This window comes from Caloenas nicobarica, chromosome 16, assembly GCF_036013445.1.
Source record: "Caloenas nicobarica isolate bCalNic1 chromosome 16, bCalNic1.hap1, whole genome shotgun sequence".
NCBI lineage: Eukaryota > Metazoa > Chordata > Aves > Columbiformes > Columbidae > Caloenas > Caloenas nicobarica.
In genome coordinates, this window is record NC_088260.1 from 8,244,630 (window position 1) to 8,270,418 (window position 25,789).

Here is a 25,789-nt window from a genome sequence, read left to right on the forward strand (position 1 = left end):
GCCAAGAATGGGACTGCTATGGCCAAGATTCCATCCTGAGCTCAAAAAAGCCATCATAATTAAAAATCAGTAACTGAGTATCAACTACGATTAGCTAATATCTCCATTTCTTTCATAATACAAATGGCTGCTCCTTTCCCACAAAAAGTTAAGAGCAATGGAAGAGAAGCTTACGGATGACAAAACTTATTATAAATAAATCTCTTAAGGAGGAACCAAAAAATATTCTGCTTGTACCTTGTCTGCTTCCTCCCCAAAAGAAAACCAATTGTCTTTGTAAGAAATTCTTATATTTGATTTATATTTTCACTAGAAAGTGACACATTTTCTTAGAACATTCTACAGATAATATACAAATGTAATTTGATTACTAACTTGATTTGTAATTAATTTTTAAATTAATTCTCCTTACACTGTCTTACCATTAGGACAAGAGAGAAATGAGTGCATCCAGAAATTTGCTCCGGTCTTCTGTTTTCAATTCAATTACTAAAATATGAAATGTTTTATTACAAGATGCGAATAACTGAAAGATATACTAGATGTCGCACTTGAAGAATACATAAGTATGTTATTACTAAAAACGGCCTCTTTAGTAAGTACATACAAAGGCAGGCACATCTCATTGCATAAGCATCTAATTTTTGAAACAGACAGCAAAGAATGCATCTCGTAACATCAATACCATACCTGGTTTGGCTGCTAAACATAAATCCCCCACAGATAACCTCACAGATTTTTAACTTAAGTGCACATATGAAAATCATTACTCCACGCAAAATGCAGCTCGTGTTAAAAAGATATGCAAGCCTCTGCTTAGTAGTTTATGATTTCTGCACAACAAGATACCACTTAGAAAAAGAATCACAAATAATGTAGTTTGTATTTGTACCAGACTCAGGAATAGTGTATCACATACGCTCCCTAGATATTAGCATCTAAGACATACACAAATGAATATATTGCCCACAGTCATTAGGCTTTATGGAGGTTGCGTAAACACTGACCTCTAAAGGACTGTTTGGTGAATGAAATAAGTGATTAGCAGCATTTACTCACTTGACATGTCAAAATGGTTGTGTAAAGTCCTAGAATTGGTACTGTCTGCAGCTTTCTCAAATGCTCTTCCAAAAAAGCTAGAAGATGAACAGAAATACCAATGAGCATTACAGAAAAGGAAACGTTTACTAAAGTAGAACGATGGAACTTCTTTCCTTGCTGACAGTAGAAAATGTGTTCCAGAAGTTTTTCATGTGCCATGTGTTCAGCATACACCTCACTTACTCAGGCGCAAAAATCTTAACATTGCAGGCTTTAAGAAATTAAATCGAGGGTCATATAGTGAACTATTTCCCTCTTTTAAGATAAAGAAATTGCTAAAGAGGGAGCAAAAAAACCCAAACTTGCAGGGAAGGTGAGGAACATCTGTATCATCTCTCAGAATGTCTCCTGTGTACCTTATGCAAAAAGTATCTTTTTAAGAAGGATGCAATTCAATGTATTCAGTGTTAAATACATACGGGAGAGAACTTTTAAACAATATGCTTACTTCTTTTTGTCAGAGCTTTCTGTCTCTGGAGGAATCCCCACCATGATCACAGTTCCCTGTTCAACATCCATTGGTGCAGCCATTATCAGCGGCAGCAATTTACAACGCTTGTTTTTTGTCTGGAAATCAGAAAGCCTCTTTGTTAGACCAAACTCAGGAAACAGTTTAGTTTGAGCTCTCCATGCGAGCTACTATTACGAATATTCATCTAAGAATACAGCTATAATGCAGTTCAACAGAAGGTGGTTTCTTTACATTATCTCTTAATCCCCTTCTTTCTCACAGTAAAAGTCGCTTTAAGGACCAATAGACATTTCAATTCTTCTCTGAATCTTGCATTCCATTTTAGCACATTCCATTTAGCACATTCATACAGACAGACAAGATATGGTTTATAGTAAATAAAAAAAACTCTTTAAAAAACAGCTGGAGGTATGGGTATCTAAAAACTTGGACTTGGCTTAATTTTTTGCAGTAACAATTTTACATTGAAATACAACAGACAAAATATTGACAAACATAGTTTTCACTAGAAACTATTGTCCTCTGTCACATTGTTTTGCAGCAGTAAGCTGTAACTTTAACAAATTTTGTAATTTAATTAAATCCAAAAGTAATTATTACATTTTTACCATTTTTAGACACTCAAGTAAATAAAATAGAAGTTTGCTTAAAGTGTTCTGTTCTTAAGGTAAATGTTTCGCAGTGAGTGTTAAAAATGCCGTCCTGCTCCTAGTGGCAGAACAGTTTTTCATCATGTCTAACTTTCAAAATGAGGACAGACAGATGCAATCCGACGAGGATAGACCACCATAAATTTCATCTACAAATTAGGAAGTACTCACTGTGAAGAGACTTCTCAATCTTAGAACCTAATTTTTATCTGAATTGTGTAATTAATACCTCAAAATATAAATGAAATATAATTTCAGTTACATTAATTATAAAGATCAGAGGATTTTATTTAAACAGACACAGAAATCTTTGGATAACAATTACCAGTCCTGTAGTATTGCTTTTTTTGTGTTAGGTTAGCTTTTCAAAGTACATATTTAGTGATATGCTTCCTCAAAACTTACACAAAGATTTTAGACCATAACGATCTTAGTAACGAAAACACTTCCTAATGTTATGAAGTCTCCCAGACAGATACCTTTCCTAAAGCAGCATTCACAAATGTGCTAGAATTGTCCAACCAATTAGCAGAAAAACATTACTAAGATTTTCATGTAATGTTTTTAATAATCAGCTGCAAGTATCCAACAGAATGATAGCAACTACACAGGCCAGAAGTTAGTCAGTCAATAGCTTTATGTTTACTTACAGAGCAAACAAACGATTTGAGTAAGTATTTACTAAGCAGGCACAGAGACACTGGTTTGGAAAACAGTTTCACATCTGGTGTGCCCTAGGAAAAGAATAATTATTTCAATTACAATCCAAGAACGATTCTTCCACTTATTTAATTTTAATATCTACTGACAAGTCTAAAAGTTTTGCGTGGCTCCAAGAAGACCAACAAGAACCACCACAATATAGGAATTTCATCTCGCCCACTTGCCTTTGAAATGAAGCCCTCTGCCCTTTGAGAGGACGGATTCTTCCTTTGGGAAGTTCAGAGTACATGTCAATGTTGACCCATCAGAGAACAGCACAGCATAGATAAATAGGTTCTTTCTGACAGTGCCATTCTTAACGAGTTAAGCAGTTCAGAAAACAGTGTTATTCAACTATGAGACAACCAAAAACTAGAATTCTGACCTCCATGAGAGAACAATAGAGAAAGGGCCCCTGGGAAATCACAAGGTTGGTGCAAATACAGCTGGCTACTGTCTGCTGGATGGCACGTAACTGCTTTTTGGCTAGGGCCAGTCCTTGGTGCAATTTGTCCAGGTTACCTCTGCAACAGAAAGAACAAAATTAAACACTTTCACATAAAAAGAAAGCTTTTCATACAAAAGTGAGACCTCTCTAAACACTATTCACAGTGATACTTTGATTTTTCTTCAATGACTTATGAAGTATCAATGCGTCTTTTAGATATGTAACCCATGTTCCCTAAGTAAAATTGTAAAATAATGAAGAGACATGTTTTCAGCACCTGGAGAGACTGTCCAAAGCTTTAATGAAATTAGTTGTTTCGGGTCCCTCTTTCTCTATATTCTCCATGAGAGAAGCTGTTGCATAAACTATATCACTTGCTGAGAACTTGTTCTTAAAGCCAAAGTGAATGCTGAAGGTCTGAACTCTTAAATCCTTCATTCTGCAAAATGAGGTAAAACCAGTAAAGATTATTAACATTATCAACATTATTATCAACATTGATGAGCCATCTCCTCGATGTATTAATGTTAAGAACATTAAGACAAATCATACCCTAACATTTGCAACAGGCCTAATATTGCTGTCGATCTAAAAACCATATTTTTAAAACAAGATGTTGCATTCTCTTCACAAAATTATTTGAACTTAATTGAAAATTATTTTTAGATAAAGCACTTTGTGTTTAAAACAATTTACCCAAACTTGTTTGCAGATTCTTCAATCATTTCCCGAAGATTTTCTTTCAAAGACATGTCCATGGAATTAAACTTCTGTTTCACTTGCTTCAAAGGCAAACTAGAAACAGAAGGAAAAAATACACTGATATTTTTCCATAGTTCATTGAAAAAAAATGATCCTTTAATCAAGATCCAGACTTTTATAACTCACCCCATGTCAGCCAAAAACTCCTGGAGCCTCTTCTGTCCTTGTACGGACCAAAGCTTAAGGCTGGCGGAGGTGTATGAAGTGTTACAGAGACTTTCATACAGAGACCAGTGCTGATAAAGCGCCAGGCGCAGACTGAACAGGAATTATGGAAAATAATTATAAACACAGATATCATTTGACGTTACAAATACTAACAGAACACTGTAACTAGTGTGTAAGTCTTCATCTGCCCTTGTATTTTGCATCTCTCTACTCCGTAAGATACAGTTATGTGCTGCAGGTGCAGGTAGCACAAGATGAGCAACATTGACTTGTAACTAATTCGGGAAGGCTAAGCTGAACTGAAGCTACGTATGAGCTACATTCACGTTCAACAAACCGTTCAAATTTCCATTTAATTCCATTCTCAGTGGAGAAGCTTGGGATTTTTTTACCCTACATATAAACTCAATTGGGGTTCACCAAGCAGGTGAAGTTTGTTTTTTCCAGATCTTACGCAAGGATACTCATATTCAAATGCTATTCGCATGCAATCGATTGACAGAGAATTTTCTTCGTCCTCGTTGCGGTGGTTATGGCGAGACACGTGACGCTGTAGGATTCCAATATCTGTCACATACTTCATTCTTAAACAAAACCAAATTTGTCAGTTCACTTTCTTCCCATGTATTTTTGTTCTTGATTATGAGAACACAAAAATCCTTCCTAAAGTTTACACATTGGCCAGTCAGCAGCACGAAAACTGCAGACACATTTTAAAAAAAAAAACCAACTTGTTAAATAATGTTCTTTCTATATTCAGCCACACACCCAGGCAACTAAAGCTAAAATAAAACCAACGCAGAGAGACAGATAAACTGAAATTAGTTACTTATTACATTTATCTCCTTAAAGACATCCATGTATTAGCAACAATAAACTGCCAGAATTAAGGTCTATACATGTACTACTAGAATTCTGATGGTAGCTAGAACAAAATACGAAGTGAGAAAAAAAAAAAAAGGAGAAAATTTGAAACTTATTAACTAAAATTGGAATGGAAGTTGGAAGATACAGAACTTTTTTCCTTTTATAAAACTGTATGTTCTGTATCAAGGTCATATTTACAAAAATTATCATTAGACACAATTTCTTCCCAGATCAAAAGTGATTGTTCTATAATTTTGTGAAAAATAAAGATAAGATTTAAAAATTCTAAATAGTAGAAAAGGGAAATACAGTTCTTTCTGATGTATATTCCTGGTTTTGGAAGGCATCAGATCTCATTCATTTATTAAGATATTTAATTGCACTGTTTATTAATTGTCTTGTGTTATATTAATTCCTATATGTTTCCTGATCTCTATGAATTGCTATTAGTTACCCTTAAAAAAAAGAAAAGTAATAAAGATAAATTAAAAAAATTATTCTTACTGAGTGATTTTATCTTGAATCCATTGATCTGTTAGGCCAACAATAGCCCACCTAAAATTGGGGGGAGGAAAGAAAGAAACAAAAATTTAAAATAAAATATATTCCAGTAGAATATATTATATTTAACCCTCTAAGTACTTAAAAGAACAAGTCAGAAACAGTGTTCACCAGCTGTATCTAGAAGTTAATTCCCTCTTGAGCAGACATACACACACAGTACCATCCGCCCTTTATCCATGCAAAATCTGTTGGTTGCTTCTAATTAATTTACACAGACGTGTCCTCCAATTCAAGATATACATTGACTTGGGAAATAAACTGGAACTTTATACTGAAATCAAATATTTTTGGGAAATCTTGCCTCTTTTTACTATCAGATCAAGCTCCTAGCCTGTTTTTAAAATGTTAATGGAAACATACCACAACATGTCGTTCAAGTCTTTAGACATTATCCATGCCAGATCAAACATCACCATTGCAGACTATATAATGGAAAAACAAAAAGAGGATAAATGAACACAAAACTCTGACCTGTTTTAAGAAATAAAACACAGTTAAATGTGCGGAGTACTAGCATGTCACTAAAACTCTAGAAATCACACTTCAGTTTGACAATCTGCCAGTGTCTTACTTTCTAGGACACTAAGTAGAAAGAAAAATATTTTATACAGTTCTGCCAATCTGCATTATATATGAAGCAACACCTAACAAAATATAAAAATAATCAAAGGGGCCAAATTACAGAATGGACAGTTTGGTGTCTTACGTATTATGTTTGAAATATCCTGACACTTGAGAATTCCAAAAGGCAAATAAGCTCCCTACATCAACAATAAAACATAACAATAACAATATATGACGATATTATTTAATGTATAAAATTATTTGATAAATATAATACTGTATTCAATAATTACAACATAGGATATTATCCAATTTCCGTTACACTGGCATCTTGCGTTTTTATAGCGAGATTACACTTACTGAGGTTCCATGATACTCATACTGCTCATAATCAAAAAGAATTTCTCGTCTGAAAAGGGAAGAAAAACCAAACATGTTTGACTAAGCGGTGAACTGGTCTTTGAATCCAATTCAAAATATAAGCTTTGAATTGTGAAATAATATTTAAATTTCATTTTAGTAATTTTAAAAAAAGAACCACAAACTTGGGCTGCAATTTTTTTCTGCAAGCTAATTAGATTTTAGAAGAAATGTAGAAACTACTCTGAAACATACTCATAGAGTAAAAAGGAAAGAATTATTAAATAATTGACTCTGCAAATCCCATTTTCTTATCTGATTTGATCCTGCTCATTCCTATTGACAATAATGGGACTGTAAAGAAAGAAAACATGCACGGATTTCACCCTAAGATAGACAAGATAAGAATACTACAGCTACTTCAAACTGCAGCACTGTTCGTATTGCAACACAAATTTATAAATTACAATTTACCATTATCCTCCACTTAAACATTTTATTTTTATATAGTAAATATCCTTCTCCACTTTCTGAATAGCTCGAACTAAAACGTTTTGCAAATCAACCAGAATGGTACCATGTTTTTGTATTGTCAAAAAGCTTTTAATCAAAGAATAAGAGAGATACATAAAACATAAGAGAAAAAAACCAAACCACACCTGCGTGCCTCCCACTCTCGCCTTTGTCGCCTTTTCATTGTTCTCTCTATTATGTCCTGTAAATTAATTTGGATGTTAAAAAGCTAAAAAAATTCTCTAGTAGTTTAGCACCTATTCAGATACTTTAATGACTGAGTCATCATTTAAAAGACTTAGAAGAAGAATTATTCTCATTAACAGTACTTAACAGGAAAAGTATTATCTAAGTATTATCTAAGGCACAGACTTTTATAAAGTCACAGCATCTTTCTGTGCTAATATTTGTTTAGCTCATCTTCACAAATAAGAGACCTAGTACACAGTATTTTCAACAAGTACCAACATTGCATCCTACCATTTTATATAATAAAAATGATACTGATAAAAAAATAAAGACAATTAGGACCAGAAAGAGGGTACTGTGTATTTATCCTTAAATAGCATAATAAGATTGAAAACTCAAATAAATAAATATATTTGTGGAATATTTAGCTGGTTGAAAAACAGCTTTTGTGTACACTATTTATAGATTTTCTTTTGAATTTCTGAATGTAGCTTTTCCTAAGCTAGTACCCTTCAATGGTTAGTAGAAAAAAAAAGTACAATATTTAATGTTAAATTTTAGAGTGTCTTAACAATTAATTGACTCTTGATCTTGCTAGCCTTTGGTTCTTTGCATTGTATAAATAGAAAATATGCTAAAAATATTAATAATATATGCCAGATTTTTTTTTTGGGGGGGGTGTCTTTACCATAATATACTTTTGTTAGTTTACTGCTATGAGGACAGACAAAATGTATTGCTAAATTATTTGTGACCTTTTATCTTTTCAAACTTCTATTTTAAAAAAAGTTTCTATCTAACTGAGTCGTTTTGATAGGCTGAAAAGCCCACAGAACCTAATCGGAAAGAGATCCTTCAGTTCACTGGTGACACAAAGACAGCATTAAGCATAGTCAAGTTCAAAACATGTTTTGATAAGGAGAAAATATTCCTGTGCAGTTCAGATAAATAAACGCTTTGCGTATGTGAAACTCTGCTGGTTGTAGTAGACTATTCATAAAACCTACACTTGAATTTGTGATCACACGGAACATAATTTTTAAACTCGAATGTAATTATTGTGATGATGTACAGTATATGTACTAACTGTTTTATTTTCCTTCTTTTCACAATAAAGCAGCAGAAACACACCTCTTCAAAACGTCTGCGTTTCTCTGAAGGTTCTGATCCCTCACTTTCATTCTCTGAGTCCTCTTCTTCATCCTCATCATCTCTGAAGATATCATCATAAGCAGGAACACCGAGATCATCATCTTGTTTAACTAATAGCTTAATCTAACATGAAAAAAGTACCTTATTTAGTGATTAAAATGAGAATACTTCAGATATTTTGAGAAACTAAAAATTCATTTTGGCTGTGATCAGTTCCTGGCATAACAAAAATAATGCTTTTTAACACAGAGACCATACTTATTTGTACACAATAAATGTGTTATTTTGTTACAGCGTTACTGACAGAGTTGTCATTTTAATGCTGCTACAGGCATGTTGTCAAACAATTTGTGCTTAAGACTCAAATTCGAGGTTTGCTAAACCCTGAAATATAATAAATGCTATATTTTGGAGGATGTTCGTCCTTTGATTTGCAGTAGTTTGATTTATAGCAACAGGACTAATGGGTGCTTACTACTGACAACTATCACACTGCTAACAGTATATATTTTACTACCAATAATAGATTTTTTTTCTTATTACTACTGCAAATATCCATTAATACTGCTTCCTAACCTACTAGCTAACACTGGAAGCAATTTTGCAAAACACAGAAAAGCGCTATACCACCCACCACCACACTGTGCAAACATTTTTATTATGAAGAAAAGCTTAGTTTACCTGTGTGTCATTGTAAACATTCACTACATTGATAGGTCTGTGGCTATCACAAACGAAAAAAAAAGTGTCTTCTTCAGGCTGCAAGATCTCCAGAAGGTCAACATTGGCACCACAGTTAATAAGAACAAAATATTTGAACTGCAATCAAAAGCAAAAACAAACGAAAAAGCTTTTTACTTCAATTAATGGGAAACACAGAAGACCGACAACACCTTTACAAAACCATCTGTTATATCTCAAAATGTGTAGAAAGTTAATTGGAATCTATCGAAATTATAGCACATTAGTTTGAGCTGATGTAAAAAACTTCACAAGTTTGTTACTGGTATATTAAATTTTAACCGCTGTTTTGAGGTAACCAATAATAATAATAATAATTAGTTTAAGAGCTGACATTTTAAGTTGGGGAAAGGGAAGAAGTTCCTGTCTATACAAGATTAGCTGCAACTTAAAAAATTTCTGGTATTTTTTCACCTGATCTTTATGCTCGAGAAAGGCAGTTTCAAGTTCTTGCCACCCAGATACTGGGACGAGGGTATATTGCACGTGATCACATTGAAACAGAGCCTGAAAGGAAGCAAAGAGCTGTTAGCAGAAGTGAGGGGAACAACCTCTTCTACAGTGCTATACCATGCTATAATCCTATTTCATACAAATATTTATCTTGAGGACATCCCAAATGACAAATCTACATGAACTTCGGGACTATGACTTCCCAGTTTTCAGTGTCATAACTCATGGAAAAAAAAAAGTTACAAAAGCAGATCAAACCTGCACCCTTTCCCCAGTTCAAAACTATTAAAAGGCTCCCAGGGCATTTTTTCTTTTACCGTTAGCCTACAGTGATCATGAACAAAGACTTACTTGGAGTATTTTACAAGCACATAACGCATCAACATCTGAAGCAACGAGAAGAAGAACACGCTGCAAAAATAACAGCATAACAGTATTAATATATTAACATAGGCACAAAAGTTGATGTGTTGCTACATGAAATGCATAGATCACTTTGAGACCAGAAAGTAAGAAATTTAGGTAGAGATCTTTACAACCACAAACATTGCTTCTGAATGGACGCTGCAACCAAAATCAACCTATTTGGATCCCTGTACATATGAACAAATAACAACTCCACATACCCCAAAAAAATCACCTACTTTGAGGAAATATAATTATTCAGACTCCCATGAGCAGCACAGAGCTTTGAAGGTTCAAAGCTACTCAGCCCTATAACCCTTTTCATCACATCTAGAAAGACCTAACTTTTCAGCATGGGATCTGGAACAGTTTTGACTAAAAAAAAATCTGTAGCAAAAATAGGAGCAAGGCAACTCCTGAAACAACCTTGATTCAGGGCAAACGATGTATCTGGTGTATTTTCTTTTTTTTGTTTGTTTGTTGAGGGGTTTTTGTTGTTGTTGTTTGGTTGGTTTGGTTTGGGTGGTTTTTTATATTTTGCGCACAGTTAGAGAAGTTGAGGGAAATGTCTTCATTTGCACAATCCATGATATGGTCTCACAGGCAGAAATACTAAACGACTGTCCAACAAAAGCTTCACCACTTCAGTGCAGAGATTCACTCTGCACAAAGTCGAGCACTCACAAGCAAAAGAGGAAAGCAGCCAACCAGCCTGGCTAAGAGAAAGGCTGCAAGAGAAACCTCAAAGACAGAACACAAGATTTAGCATCTGGGCGAACATGAAAACGGTTAAAAGGATACAAAGGAAAAAAAAAAGGATTTAGAGATGTGCTTTTTTAAACGAAAGCTCCACAAGAATGCCCAAAGCACTCTCGAGAAAGAAGATGAACTGTAAGTAAAACCTCTGGCCCTGGCGGCAGCTTTGGGTCGGGTTTCCTGCGCCGCAGACACGTCCGGGAAGGACGTTATATTTTTACACCCCGAGCTGGCTGTAGAAATTATATTTTTACACCCCCTCAAAGCGGTCCGGGGGGGTTACGTCCCCCTGCCAGCGCCGCTCCCGCCGCCTCCCCCGACCCCAGCAGCCCCGGAGACGCGGCCCCACCGCCCCCACAGCCCCGCGGCCCCAGGCCGACCGGAGCGCCTCAGCCGCCGGCAGAGCCAGGGACGCCCCGGCACCACCCCCGCTCCGTGGGGCGGCGGGAAACGGCCTGAGGGGAGACAGCTCCGCCCGCCGCCGGGATGCCCGGGGTGACCCCACCCGCCGCCGGGTCGCGGCCCGCACCTGGCTGACAATCACATCGTAAAACTCCCGGCGGCAGTCGGAGATGAACATAGCGGCAGCACGACAGCGGCGGGGAAACGACGGCGGAGAAACGGCGGCGCGCACGGGCCGCCCCACCTCAAACTGGGCGCCAAATCACCGCCGCTTCCCATTGGTCTGCTCATCACGGCGCGCTGGCCAATGGAAGAGCGACCGTCCCTCCGTCGCAGAGCGGATTGGGCTAACTGCCCAACCCATTCCGGGTGTTCGCCAATGGGATTGGGAAAAGGGAGTCGTGACGCATGGGGCTGGCCAATCCCAGGAGTATCCCAGCCGGAAGCACCGTGATGGCTTTTGTTGCCATGTCTGCCATCTTTGCTACGGGCAAATTGTTTGCTTTGCCATTTAAGTGAGTCCGATGAAGAGGCGAGAGGGGTCACATCAACATTCTGTGCCTGAAGAAGGACCGAGCTACCAGAAAAGCTTTCCTCGATGGCCACACCGGCAGGTGCGAGATCCCGCCTTCCGCCCTCACACGAAATGGCCGCCCGGGAGGCGGGCGCCGCGCGGCACGCTGGGAGGGGCAGCGCGGCGGGGCAGGGCCGTGGGGTGGGGCCCGTGGCGGCGGCCGGAGCCGCGTCAGGCGAGAGCGCGGCCTGGCCCAGCCCGCCCGCCAGTGCCCGCCGGTTCCTGTGGGGAGCTCGAGCGCCGCCGCTCTGCGCCTCAGCAGCCGCCGCCATGGTGAGGCCCGGGGGGCGGCCGCGGGAAGTGCCGAGTCACGGCGGGCGGGCGGCTGGGCGCCGCGTTCCCTCCCCGGCAGCGGCGGTGCCCGTGCTGGAAGCCGGCGGGTAGCGAGGCCGCTGCGAGTGGCAGGCGGCCGGCGGGTGTCGGCGTCGGCCTCGCGAAGCGCCGCCCGTGCCGGGGGTTCGGCTGCTCGGCCAAGCCGCACTTTAAGGCAGGTCTGGAAGTGCCGCTTCCATTTTCTGCCTCCCCGCGGACCCTGTGTGAGAACAGGCGGCTCCGCCGGGGCGGGGGCACCGACCGCCCGGCTCCTCTGCGCAGTTTCAGCCGAACTTGAGGAGACTCCAGCGAGCGCTGTGACTCTGCGGTGTGCTGTGGGAGTCCCGTTGATTCACTCTTCTCTTTGTGTTTTGTTTTTGTTTCTTTCTCTTTTTTCCCCCCCTAGTTCTCTTTTAATATGTTCGATCACCCCATCCCTCGGGTTTTCCAGAACCGCTTCTCAACCCAGTACCGCTGCTTCTCGGTGTCCATGCTTGCCGGGCCTAATGACAGGTCAGATGTGGAGAAAGGCGGGAAGAGTATGTGCATGTTTTATTTTGACTAATAACCTGTTGGAAGAGTGTTTGTGGATAGTGTCAAGTGATGCAGGCCTTGGCCCGGGCTGCAGGGATGCTGTGGAACGGGCTGGGACCCCTGTGGGGTTTGTGGCTGGAGGCAGAAGAGCTCCTGGGCGGGGCTTTAAGAAGGAAGGGGGAGGGTTCATCTTTTACCGTATTACTTTGTAATTAAAAAAAACCCCAACAAGTGAGTCCTGGTTTATGAGCATTAGAAGAAGACATTCTTCTAAAGTCTCTTGTTAAAATCTTTCCTCTATTATAACCTGTGGAAATTTATGAGTAAGGACTCTTTTTTTAAAATTTTTTTTTTCTCCGCCTCCCCCCTCTTTGTTACTTGACTTAACTTGAACAAAGAGAATAGATTGGCCAACTTAATTTGAACAAAGAGAATAGATTGGCCAACTTAATTTGAACAAAGAGAATAGATTGGCCAACTTAATTTTCAGGCTGTCAGACTAATGCTGTTTTGTTTTGAGTTGGCTTCGATTTAAGAGCACCTGTAAGCCCAAACATATAAAATTGCCTTTAGGAAACATTTGCATTAGTACTACGTATTGTAAAACCTTATCTTCTTATTCTAATTAAATTCTAAAACCTCCATGCTAGCAGGTATACTTGTCATTACTGATTCTACTGAAAGCTCTGGCTCAAAAATTAATTTACAGAAGATTTTAGAATCTCATATTTTAGAGAAAAGAATGATGAAATTGTATGCTATGTTCTCTTTGTACAGTCATACTTTTCCTAATCTTACCTTCTTACTCATTTCTGCAGTAATTATGCCACCATCAGCTTTGGATCAACTCAGTAAGTGATTTTTTTGTTCAGGAATAACATTAGAAATATGAGCGAATGTGTAAGCAAATACCGCAGTATTTTAGTTATCTATTAAAATCTGATTTAAACAGAGAATATGAGACTGATTAGTTCAAAAAATGTATTTTGGAAGTATTTTGTCTGTCAGAATTAATGGGACCTGTCTGTCTTCAGACGTCTGAAGTGTTGGGCTACCTGAGGCAGGAATCACTGTTTATTAACTATTAATAGCATATTCAGTGTAATGGTTACAGTTAATCTGGTAAATTCTTAATCTCAACCTGCTTGTTCTGGACACTGTCGTCTGAAGCAAAATTTATTTTAAAGACTAAATAAGTGAAAATTAACTTTGAAATGGGGGGAAAAAAGATAACTGAATCAATAGTATAAATGGTGTTTATTAGCCTTTTTAACTAAGGGTGTCCCCCCTGACAAGTTTTAGCCTTAGAGTTTCTTTGGGAAATTTGTTAGTTCAGGATTTAATTTTAAAATAGGCAGGGCATGCTGCAATTCATTAGGGAGGAGCTAACTGATAATAGCACAAGGACATAACAATAATATATTCTTCTGCTAATTGCTGCTGCTTGCTCATCTCTGAGCTCGGGGAAATGTTGGAGAGGCATTTAACGCTCTATATGCAATGGCAATACATTATTCATGTATCTGTACTCTCTCCTGGATTTGTAGTTTTGAGGAGTTGGAATATTGGTGTGAGAAGGATCCTCTCCTATAGTCTGACCCATTCTCTTGCTAATGTTTGATCTCTGAAAGCTTCAGAAATGCACTAGTGGCTTTTAACAAGTAATTTTCTTTTCTCCTTTCTCACCAGGCCGACTTAATATTACGTACCCAATGCTGTTTAAGCTGACCAATAAAAATTCAGACCGAATGACGCACTGTGGAGTGCTTGAGTTTGTGGCTGATGAGGGCATATGTTACCTTCCACACTGGGTGAGTCGTCTCATGCCGAACTGTCCAAACCTGAAGAGTAGGATTGTTGTGTTGCCAGTTTAACACTGAAGAGGCGGAATGTTTCCTGAAAGCGTGTGTCTTTGCTAGTCATGTTCCTACAGCAGCTTTCAGTCACAACTCAGGTTTCCCTCCGTAAGAATTAGTAACTGAATAAGCAAAGCAGACCGCTTTTTAAGATGCACCTGACTGTTCATCCTGAAATTAAAACCTAGTAAACGGGTGCAATTCAGGGAAGATGGTGACCCCAGTGAAAATACTTATATGCAAGGAAAGAGAATTAGAAACATTGGTCTTGTTAATAGTGATTTGTATCTTTGTTTTCATTCTTGCAGATGATGCAGAACTTGCTGCTGGAAGAGGGAGGCCTGGTACAAGTGGAGAGTGTTAACCTTCAAGTTGCTACTTACTCAAAATTTCAACCACAGAGTCCAGATTTTCTTGACATCACCAATCCCAAAGCTGTGTATCCTTCCTATCAATTATGGAGCAGGGGACAAAAGTTTCCCTCCAGATATTGGAATAAGGAAGCAGAGCCAGCTTTTCAGGTGTGGCTCATACTCTTCCAGTAGTAGATAACTACTACTGCTCCTTCTGAAAATAAAAAGGAAGGAGAGCTTATGTACAGAGATGTTGCAAACTGCTGGCACAAAATGTAGCCTGGAGTGAAGTATGAATCTTGGCCTGAAGTCCAATAGTTTGAGTGTTCTTTTCAAAAACTTGTACACGCCATTGTTTACTAAAAGGCTGTCGACAGTACTGATGACTTTTAAACCATCTTTGATGGGCCAAGGATCAGAGTTTTAAAATGTAATTACGTTAAAGGTTTGGTGTTGCATTGGTAACGTTTCCTCTTTAACATACTCCAAAGATTAGAAAATGCGTTGAGAAACTTCGCTTGTCTAACTACTGGGGATGTCATTGCCATCAACTACAATGAAAAGGTACCGTATACAACACCTGTCCATACACGTTTCGTTTGGGTACCATCAGTTTGAGGAAAAAAATTCTGCTTCGTGTAAAAAAAGTACGCTGTGTTTCAGTAGATTGTGACCACGTAAGTACTTTGACTACATCTTGTGAGTATATTTTGTAGAGGAGTATTTTTGGCAGCACGTGCACTTTTGATAGCTTGGGGTTGTAGACTAAGCTCAGTTGTTGATTGTTTTAGCACCAGTGTCCAGCACAGAGCTGAGCACTATTGTGGACAAGTAATCCCAGATGGTGGATTTTACAACTCTTCTGTTGGAGGAAAAAAGGGATTGGTTAAGTCTTTTCCTGAGCTACCGTTTAAACTGTTTTCTGACTCATGAGAAAATAAATTTTTGTGCTGTTGATGTTTTTACAAGTCCAGGGATAGAATTTATCCTAAATTCATAATTTGCTTTCAAAAATGCAGATTAAGGTACAGTAAGAGTACAGCAAGGTACAGTAAAAGGTAGGTTCTCTAGCTCCAGCATGCAGCAGTCTTCTAAGTTAAAAATCTTTGCTCTTGTGTTCTTTAGACAACCTGCAGTATCCAGTCCTTAACCTAGAGAGCACTTATTTCAATTTTATTGAACGTATCTGAAAGGAAAGGTTTAGATATGCTTTTCTTATACATAAGTTGAGCTCTTTCGTGTGCAATCTTAAAATATTTGTTACTCTTTCAGATCTATGAGCTTCGGGTAATGGAGACCAAGCCAGATAAGGCTGTGTCCATCATAGAATGCGATATGAATGTAAGTTAAAGCTGATGGCGAACATCTGCTTTTACTGTGTCCTCCCCAAAGGAGAGGGCACCTGGGTCAGTGATAGCGCTGCACACCAAGCACCTCTGATGCTGCAGGAAAGGTAAAATCAGATGGCATAGGGAAGATGATTGGTTTGAGAGTACCTCATGTACCTTTGTAAGCACATCTCTAGTCTTGAGCTGCACTTCATGTACTATCAAGTGACTGCAGTGCCTAGTTTAATGTCTACATTCAACATATTTTATAATCTGAGTTTTATTTAACAGCCTGATCTTGATCCAAACTCCAGTGATACTGTGAGGTGCAGTTTTACTGCTCTCTTTCAGTTACACGCTGAGACTCATTCCTGGGAGTCTTAGTCTTTTCAGTTCTGCGTTAAATGTTTAACAAGCAAACCTCAGTTCTTTCTAGATCAAAACGAAGTGATAGTTTGTGCCATTTTAAAGAATAGTAGTATAAAGCTTATGATTGAAAGAAAAATATCAGTCATGCTTATTTTCATTCTTCTGATGTAAATAGGTGGATTTTGATGCTCCTTTGGGGTACAAAGAACCAGAAAGAAGTGCACAACATGAAGAGACCACAGTAAGTTAAACTTCTTTTCTTCAAAAATGCATTCTCTAGAGTTCAGCCTTGCTTGTGATGGAGCAGCGAGTGCCAACATCATTTTTTTTTCCTGAAAAATTTTCTTAAGACTAAAATTAACAGACACTTTTGCTTGTGTTACTTAGGAGATGGGCGTTCACCAGCTGTTGATTTCAGAAATGGATTATTCTAGTTTTGTTTGATCAGAAATAGATGGAACTGTTTTCATGTGTTCTGCATATCACAACATGAACGCAACTAAGTCACTGTTTTTTCCCTCACAGGATGTTGAAGCAGACCACAGTGGATATGTGAGTGACATAGGATTTCGTGTAAGTAAAATTTCTTCCGTTTTGTGAATGTTGTAAAATGGTGAGGGAAAGTTGTTCCAATGACTGCAAAATACTAATACCTGTTCTTAGAGGTGGTGGTCATTTAACTGGCAAGTATCCGCGAATGTTTTGTGGTGCTTGCAGCCGTATCATATGACTTGCTGCCCTTAAAGAGGTGATCTATAAATGGGAGACTGTAACATATGTACACTCAGGTTCATCAGCTTGTTATATGTACTAAAAAGAAACATGCTGAATCAAAGAACTAAATAAAAATGATACTAAGATTTTACAGAATATAGTATCCCTGTGCAGTGTGCTCTCAAATACAAGGTTTAAAACTCCTTATGTATACACAGGCATTCTCTGGTTCTGGGAACAGATTAGATGGCAAGAAGAAAGGTGTTGAGCCCAGTCCATCACCAATTAAACCAGGAGACATTCGAAGGTACGGATGTTTTATTCACTTGTCAGCAAGTGAAGAATCAGTGTTTGAGTGGAATTTTTTTTTCTGCAGCGATATAAACAAGCTAATTTTGTCATGAGTTTGCATTTAGAAGATAAATAGCCTATAATCTAGACTGACTGTGTTTCTGACTACTTAAGGTGCAGACCCTATGTTGCCAGAACTCTCAATCAGCTCTGGTTCTGTGGAAGACAAGCAGGGAGAGGGAGCAGGTCTAGACAGGGCTGGATTGAGTTACGGACAGAACCCTGCCAATTTTCTAAAGTGAAATTTGGCATAGACTGAAATCTTTTTGACTTGCGTGGATAACCAAAGCCAAGACATGTGGGTTTTCTTTTGTGCGGGGTTTGTTTTGTTTTTCTGAGAAGGAAACTTCTAAATTCAGACTTGGCGGAAGTGTGCAAGGATATGGTTCCTGTAGTGTTCTGTCATTTATGCTCGTTACAGTTAAGCTTCAGCTCTTCTGGAAAAGCATGTCCCTGGCCCTGTGGAAACCACGGGCTATGTGGAACCGCGCCCACAGCCGAGCTTCTACAGCAGCTCCAGGATCTGGTTATTTACTTCATGCAATGTGTGCCTACCTTCAGAAAATAATCAGGTGGTTTAACTCCAGAATTAGTTGGTAATGAAAACTCACAGCTAGAGTTGGTGCAATACTGACAGACATAAAATAGGTCTCTCAGTTGGATGGTAGCTATAAAACTTATTTCATAATACTTTTACTCTTTTCCAGAGGAATACCCAACTATGACTTCAAGATTGGTAGAATCACATTCATTAGAAACTCTCGTCCACAAGTTAAGAAAATCGAAGAGGTAAATAAAGTTGGATCCTTCCCAATTTTGCACAGAATTAGAACATTAGAACTACTGTCCAAGTTTGTGGTTCCTCTTCCCATGCTTGATTTTCCACAGTGCATTTCTCTTAAAAAGTGGTAGTAGTTAAATGTCGTTTGAGATAGATTAAAGCAACCTTCAGTATCCTTGTTTGCTGATGTAAAAGAATTGGCCTGATACAAGTTTAACAAGCCAGTGCATCCTTGGAATGCTCGCATTTTATTTCCAGGAAGAAAGTGGTTATTATGTAGATTAAGGATGTGAAATGTCTGCAGTCAGTTGCTGCTCTGATGGAATGTTCTTTTTAATGATTGTTCAGCTTTCATCACATACAAGCAGTGAGCAAAGAAGTAAAAACCTTTTTTTTTTTTTTTTGCCCCCCCCCCCCCCTCTTTCTCCAGGATGAATCTGGAAGTCGATTTATTGCCTTTTCAGGAGAAGGCCAGTCCCTGCGCAAGAAAGGAAGAAAACCCTAAGTTGCGGTACCTTTAGTCAGTTAGGAGGAAAATAAAATAACAGTTGCAGCATATTGGATCTTAGTTATTGCAATTGAGAGATCATTTTGCAACACAGGAACACTTCTGCTGGTTTTGGTTTCGCGTTTAAAAGTGGAGCTGTCAAACTGTCTTAATTTTCAGTTGAAAATTAAGTTCTAGGAATTCTGAGGGCGTTTTTTTTGTGTTGTGAAGAGGAGAAAGTAGATCTCAGATAAACCTGAGAAGTAAAACCAACAAGGTCTACCTTACTAAAAGGTCTGGTTCTTAGACTACATCCATCCCTTTTATACCCTGAGCGATAATGGTCTCATGTTGCTCTGTGCTTGATATTTTCCTCCCTCTATATGTATTTTGCCACAATTCTGGGTAAGCTTTTCGGTGTGGTGCAAATGAAGGCTAACACTTGGGTGTTTAAGGCTTTTGTGCAGGAGCCTCTTTGATCTTAGCTTCAGGTGTTGGATTATAAGTCATTCTAAGCAATCCCCCTGTAATTGCTTTTTATATTTATAATTAATAACACGCCTTTTACTAGTTCAGATACAGTAACGTACCGTAGCAATTTAATGGCACGTATAGGGAGAGGTGAGACCCAGTGGGTGCCGGGGAGGGAGTACAAAGCTCTGGTGTCACATGCTTTGGAACAGCGGTGTCAGTAATAACCTGTGCATCCTTTCGAGTGTTGGCATGTGGTCAATGAGCCTTCAGACGGGTAACCGGGTGCAACTCCTGTGCCGAGTAAAGGTTCCTTGGTAACCAGCGTGCGTCCCTGGTGTGGTGATTTCAGATTTAAAAAAAAAAAAGCAGTGGGGGCTGCCTCGTGGCCCCAGCACTTGCATCCCCGCCCCTGGCGGGAGAATTAATGGGAAACCGGCGGGTTTGGGGGCGGTTGTAGTTGTGATTTTTGCAGGGGAGGTGTTAGAGCGCTGGGTGTCACGTGCTGTCCAGGTTGCCCCGCCCCTCAGGCAGCCATTGGCTCGCAGGCCCGGGGGCGGGGCGGCGAGGTAGCCCGTTTGTGCCGCCCCTCGCCATTGGCCGGACGCGCCGGTCTCGCTGCAGAGCGCGGCGGGGATTGGCCGCGGGGCGGTGCCAGCATGGCGGGCGGCGAGAGCTGGCGGGTGAGCGGGGCGAGGGGCGGCGGGCGCTGGGGGGGCCGGGCCGGCGGCGGGACTTAACCGGACTGTGTCCGCCCGCAGCCGCCGCGGTCGTGCGAGGACTACTGGTGGGAGTGGAAGCACTGCCGCGGGCTGCGCCACGCCTTCCACCACTACTACACGCACGGGGAGCTGCCGGCCTGCGGCCGCTGGCGGGAGGACTACGAGGCCTGTCGCGCCTGGGAGAGGGGCCGCGCCGCCGCCGCGCAGGTACCGCCGGGCCCCGCAGGTACCGCCGGGCCCCGCCTGCCCTTCCGCCACGGCAGCGAGCGGTTGGCGGACACGCCACAGGGAGGGGTTGGAAAACGGGGCGGTTGCTTGGGGTGGGGGTGGGTAAGATGGGCTTAACTTCCAGAAGGGCTATTTCCACAGCGTTCTGCTGTAAAAGCTCTTTATTTCAGATACTCTATTATTTCCTTCTTAATACGAAGAGCTGCCACGTTACAGGCAAAACGTGTTCCTGGGGTGTCCAGGAACGCTCCTGGCTACAGCCCCATAAGGCTGAAAGACAAGAGCCCTTCAGCGCAGGCTGCAGCATAACTCGTCCTTTCAGCCGACTTGGATGCCTTCTGGGGGGAAAGGTATCGCCTAAGTGGTAGCTTTCTTTATAATGGAGGAATTACATAGTTAAAACCTTGTAGCCTGGCTTACTTAGCATTTGGTGCTGCTATTTAAGCATGATAAATTTCTGTTCCTTGTTTTATCTGCAACAGTCACAGCAAGAAATAGGCTCTATAAGACTAGAACATCTAGCAATATTGTGGTAATATTTTCCTCCTGTATTTCAGGAAGCTTTGTGCAAGAGTGAAAGAGCTCGCGTTATGGAAAAACAGAAATATGCTCCAGTGTGGAAGCTCAGGAAGAGCCCACCACCGGACTGGTATCTTCCACTTGACGAAGACAAACCAAATTAGAAAGACTGTTTTGCTGTTTGGTCAGTAACGTAATACACAATGCAGAACTATGCTGGCTATTTTATTCTTCTGTGTCATCTTGAAATTACACAACTGTAGCTCTGCCCTGCAATACTTTAGTATTCATCCAAAAATACTGAAGAGTTTATTTGAACACCCAGTATTTTTTAAAGGGAGAACTGAGGTGTTTAATTTGATTCTGGTCTCTTACTACTGTCTTACACTTCAGGATTTCATCTCAGCAACTCTCAAGCCCAGAAGGATAGTGTTCCATGAAATACTTTGTCTTGTTCTAGCACAGCACAAGTGTAAGGTAGTATATCACAGAATCACAGAATCACAGAATGTTAGGGATTGGAAGGGACCTCGAAAGATCATCTAGTCCAATCCCCCTGCCAGAGCAGGAAAACTTAGGTGAGGTTACACAGGAAGGCGTCCAGGCGGGTTTTGAATGTCTCCAGAGAAGGAGAATCCACAACCCCCCTGGGCAGCCTGTTCCAGTGTTCTGTCACCCTCACTGAGAAGAAGTTTCTTCTCACATTTAAGTGGAACCTCTTGTGTTCCAGCTTGAACCCATTACCCCTTGTCTTACTGTTGGTTGTCACCGAGAAGAGCCTAGCTCCATCCTCGTGACACCCACCCTTTATATATTTATAAACATTAATGAGGTCACCCCTCAGTCTCCTCTTCTCCAAGCTAAAGAGCCCCAGCTCCCTCAGCCTTTCCTCATAAGGGAGATGCTCCACTCCCTTAATCATCTTTGTGGCCCTGCGCTGGACTCTCTCCAGAAGTTCCCTGTCCTTCTTGAACTGAGGGGCCCAGAACTGGACACAATATTCCAGATGAGGTCTCACCAGGGCAGAGTAGAGGGGAAGGAGAACCTCTCTGGACCTACTAACCACCCCCCTTCTAATACACCCCAGGATGCCATTGGCCTTCTTGGCCACAAGGGCACAGTGCTGGCTCATGGTCATCCTGCTGTCCACCAGGACCCCCAGGTCCCTTTCCCCTACACTGCTCTCTAATAGGTCATTCCCCAACCTGTACTGGAACCTGGGGTTGTTCCTGCCCAGATGCAAGACTCTACATTTCCCCTTGTTATATTTCATTAAATTTTTCCCCGCCCAACTCTCTAGCCTGTCCAGATCTCGCTGGATGGCAGCACAGCCTTCTGGCGTGTCAGCCACTCCTCCCAGCTTGGTGTCATCAGCAAACTTGCTGGTAGTACACTCAATTCCCTCATCCAAGTCATTGATGAATATATTGAACAGTATTGGTCCCAGAACTGACCCTTGAGGCACTCCACTAGATACAGGCCTCCAACCAGACTCCGCCCCATTGATCACAACTCTCTGGCTTCTCTCCTTCAGCCAGTTTGCAGTCCACCTCACTACCCGATCGTCCAGTCCACACTTCCTCAGTTTTGCCGTGAGGATGCTGTGGGAGACGGTGTCAAATGCTTTGCTGAAGTCAAGGTAGACCACATCCACTGCTCTGCCATCGTCAATCCACCTTGTTACGTCTTCATAAAAGGCTATGAGGTTGGTCAAACACGACTTCCCCTTGGTGAAGCCATGTTGACTGCCCCTAATGACCCTCTTATCCTTGATATGTCTTAAGATGGCACCAAGGATAAGGTGTTCCATCACTTTCCCAGGGATGGAGGTGAGGCTGACCGGTCTATAGTTGCCCGGGTCCTCCTTCTTGCCCTTTTTGAAGACCGGAGTGACATTTGCTTTCCTCCAGTCCTCAGGCACCTCTCCCGTATAGTATAGTTCTGTTGAGTGTTGCATTACCTAGATGGCTGTTTAAAAAACCCAAACCGATACTTCATTCATGTGTTGGGCTTGGTGTTGTGGTTTTTTTATTTTATTTTTTTTTTTACAGTCACACACCTACAGTATTTTTACCTGCAGAAGGAGTTGTTTATTCTCTTCCATTCTTTTCTCCTTCAGTCAGCTGAGTAGCTCCTGTGAGATGAACAACAAACTCCTCCATCACTGCGTATACACTTTAGTGATATCAACACATTTTCCTTCGGGAGGATCATAACCAGGGAGCGGTGGGGTATAATCAGGTCCATCTCTCTCAAAGGGGAAAAGCCCCTCGTCTCGTCTGATTGCTGCCTGATACAGCTCCTCGGATTCAAGGCGCAGTTCCTTCAGTGCCTCTTGCTGAGCTTCTACAAGGGTCTGAATCGCTTTCTTTTCTGCCTGAGCTTGGTTCTGCTTAAACAAAGACCACTTTTTCATAAGTAAAACTCTTCTTTCAGTCTCCTCAAATGACAGAGGGGGAAGACTTCGCACCCTGATAAAAGAAAAAGATCACATTGTAATTGAGAAACAGCCTGCACCCCAAAAAGCAAATTTAAAAACAAACAAAGCCCCACCACCAGCCAAAACACCCCCACTAAACCCAGAGAATACATTTCATTCATGCAGTGTCTGTGAGGTCTTCCAGACATCCTAACAGGAAATTCATATTACTATTTTTCACTACTGTTAGCAGAGGCAAATAAAATTTGCTTTCTATGTTTTTGTCCTGGTAGAAGTAGATAAGGTTTTGTACCAAGGCTGGTGCTGTTTTGCAGAGAAAGAAATTAGAAGCATTTCTACCATGAATGCATGTGCACAGTGAAAGACAGTCTTACCTGTTGCTATCTGAGTACTTAACTGGTGTTATAAAATCCTCAATTGGAATCAGTTCTGGGGCAGCTTTTTCCAACTTTTTAATCTTCTTTTTCATACGATCCTTCTGTGCTTGCTCTCTCTTTACATCCACTTTCTTCTTCTTCTTCTGTGGTTGTGCTCTACAAGGGAAATAATTAGGTGAATAAAATATTTCGTCATTTAATTCAACACCAGCAGCTTTCACTTCCACTTTACATTTCTAAGGACTGTTCCTTCCCGTTGCTTAATTTGGTCCCTAACAGAAGTCACAAATATTAGCTTTACTCAAGTAACGTGATTTCCAAGAGACAGTAATACGTCTTGTGAGATTTTCTGCAGAGATAACTGTACCTGCCTGAGAAAAGAAACCTCCAATTTTGTGCTGAACATCAGGATGACCTGAGAAGTTCCACAAAAATTGAAGTGGAATTGTTCTGCACTAGCTCAGAGCACAGCAGAGTGGGTAACAGGTTTATCTGCAAATATGCCTGTTATCTCACATTAAAGGACTGAGTGGATTTACACATGCTTCTAGAATTTCCACATTTGGAACCAAATTCAGGCTGCAGGTGTTATTCCCCTCATGTGCTCCTCCACACAGATCCTATATACCCAAGACAGGCCACGCTCCACAAACACAAACTAATCCTCGCAGTGGACCTGTGGGATATTATTCCTGCCTTGCAGATCAAACTAACAACCTTTATGGTGTGAAAGTCTCTCCGATGGTATCCAGTAGCTACCAGTTGCATCAAAATGTGGATGCCAGAATGTAACGCGTACATATATGCGGGCTGTCTAGTGTAGCAGCACTCCATAGTAAAGTATTTTCGGTTCAGCTAGGCTTTCATTTCCATTGTCGCTCAAAAGGGAATTCTGGAATACAGCTTAAATCCAAACATCTCCAACCACATTCTGTGGTTGAGAAAAAAAAATATAACTACACAAGCATAAAGCGATAATTCTGTAGGTTACCATTAAACTCTCAAGAAGCCGACAGTTCTTAACTACTTCTGCATATAGTGACTTAAAAGCAAACATCTGTAGTTAAAAGTTAATTTAGGCTTCGGAAAATTCGTGTTCCCGTAAGGATGAAAACACCTCTGTGCAAGCCCATGGCAGCGGCACTCACCGCACGGGCAGCGACGCCCCGAGCGCCAGCAGCGACGTCTGCCAGTGACCTCCTCGGAACGGCACCGTCTGGGGCGGCCACGCACTGAAGAAGAAAACGGAACATAAAGCATGAGGAGAAACTGCTTTGATGACACTGGTTCTGCAAGACAAAAGAGCTGTTTATTAGTAATAAATTGCAATAATGAGTTTAATTTTTGGCTTCTTAATTCGTGACAGTATAAACTGTTTGCCAAGAGATGATAAACGTTTCAGGGAGGTAACTAATCCCAAAATTTGGACTGTTCATTTCTGTGAATCCACAGCGTACCAAGGGGCAAAGCAAATACGTTTTTTTATGTCTATGAGCAGATTAGAGTGATTTTATTCTTAAGCTCTGATCACGGCCTCTTTGCAGCGCTGATTTTGGCGCGGTAGAACCCCTCCGTTCACATCGGGAGGAGAGAGATGCCGATTCCCAAACCTCGGCGGACGTCACGGGAGAAAGACCCGGTCCAGGCGGCCGCGCACCGGCTGCTCCAGCCACCCCGGCCCGCTCTCGAGGCCCAGCGCGGGGAGCCCCGCCGAGCAAAGCCCGCCCGGGGACGGGACCAGGCCCGGGGCGGCGGAAACCCCGAGCAAAGGGCGCTTCTCTGGGCTCCCTCCCCGCGGGCCCGGGTGGCCGCGCCAGCCCTACCTCAGCCGGACCCCGCAGAGCCCCCGCGCCGCCGCCGCCGCCCACATGGCTCCGTCGCGGTGCCCGCAGTGAACCGCACCGCCCGCCGGCCGCGCTCCGGCTCCCGCGCCACCGTTCCGGCCCACGAGCGTTCCGGCCGTGCTGCGAGCGGGGGCCGAAGGCCCCGCCCCAACCCCGCCCGGCCGCCATGGCCCCGCTCCGCCCGGCAGGGGGCGCCCGCCCGCCCGGCCGCTCCCGCCCGCCCTGGAGGCGGGGCCGCGGCGCCTCGCGGGATCTCGCCC

At 41.6% G+C, this 25,789-nt stretch overlaps 4 protein-coding genes across 9 annotated transcripts; 2 read left to right on the top strand and 2 right to left on the bottom strand.

Annotated features, from left to right (window-relative positions):
- Positions 1-424: 424 nt before the first annotated feature.
- Positions 425-11,447, bottom strand: CDC45 (cell division cycle 45). 2 transcript variants are annotated; one of them, XM_065646436.1, is made up of 18 exons: positions 11,397-11,447; positions 10,058-10,117; positions 9,668-9,760; positions 9,194-9,331; positions 8,492-8,635; positions 7,318-7,373; positions 6,659-6,707; positions 6,095-6,156; positions 5,675-5,725; positions 4,768-4,887; positions 4,262-4,393; positions 4,070-4,168; positions 3,651-3,812; positions 3,311-3,449; positions 2,874-2,957; positions 1,550-1,668; positions 1,060-1,136; positions 425-489 (listed from the first exon to the last, which is right to left on the bottom strand). In XM_065646436.1, exons 1-18 carry the CDS (start codon positions 11,445-11,447, stop codon positions 425-427), a joined length of 1,701 nt encoding a protein of 566 aa, XP_065502508.1. The 2 variants fall into 2 exon arrangements, with proteins under 2 accessions (XP_065502508.1, XP_065502509.1); XM_065646437.1 differs by lacking the exon at positions 9,194-9,331.
- Positions 11,448-12,035: 588 nt separating this feature from the next.
- On the top strand, positions 12,036-19,724 carry UFD1 (ubiquitin recognition factor in ER associated degradation 1). Its single transcript, XM_065646329.1, has 12 exons — positions 12,036-12,116; positions 12,562-12,694; positions 13,508-13,540; positions 14,379-14,500; positions 14,854-14,984; positions 15,390-15,462; positions 16,171-16,239; positions 16,771-16,836; positions 17,121-17,168; positions 17,528-17,616; positions 18,368-18,449; positions 18,872-19,724. The coding sequence occupies exons 1-12, from the start codon at positions 12,114-12,116 to the stop codon at positions 18,944-18,946; spliced, it is 924 nt and encodes a 307-aa protein (XP_065502401.1). The 5' UTR covers positions 12,036-12,113; the 3' UTR covers positions 18,947-19,724.
- A 274-nt stretch (positions 19,725-19,998) lies between these two features.
- C16H22orf39 (chromosome 16 C22orf39 homolog) lies at positions 19,999-21,089 on the top strand. Of its 5 annotated transcripts, none has more exons than XM_065646609.1 (4): positions 19,999-20,082; positions 20,161-20,347; positions 20,566-20,699; positions 20,907-21,089. In XM_065646609.1, exons 1-4 carry the CDS (start codon positions 20,059-20,061, stop codon positions 21,030-21,032), a joined length of 471 nt encoding a protein of 156 aa, XP_065502681.1. In that variant the 5' UTR covers positions 19,999-20,058; the 3' UTR covers positions 21,033-21,089. The 5 variants fall into 5 exon arrangements, with proteins under 5 accessions (XP_065502681.1, XP_065502680.1, XP_065502682.1 ...); XM_065646608.1 differs by having other exon boundaries at positions 20,161-20,328; positions 20,520-20,699; XM_065646610.1 differs by having other exon boundaries at positions 20,161-20,328; positions 20,550-20,699.
- A 1,780-nt stretch (positions 21,090-22,869) lies between these two features.
- On the bottom strand, positions 22,870-25,694 carry MRPL40 (mitochondrial ribosomal protein L40). The gene is made up of 4 exons (XM_065646443.1): positions 25,509-25,694; positions 24,834-24,917; positions 23,683-23,841; positions 22,870-23,339 (listed from the first exon to the last, which is right to left on the bottom strand). The coding sequence occupies exons 1-4, from the start codon at positions 25,553-25,555 to the stop codon at positions 23,030-23,032; spliced, it is 600 nt and encodes a 199-aa protein (XP_065502515.1). The 5' UTR covers positions 25,556-25,694; the 3' UTR covers positions 22,870-23,029.
- Between the last annotated feature and the right edge of the window lie 95 nt (positions 25,695-25,789).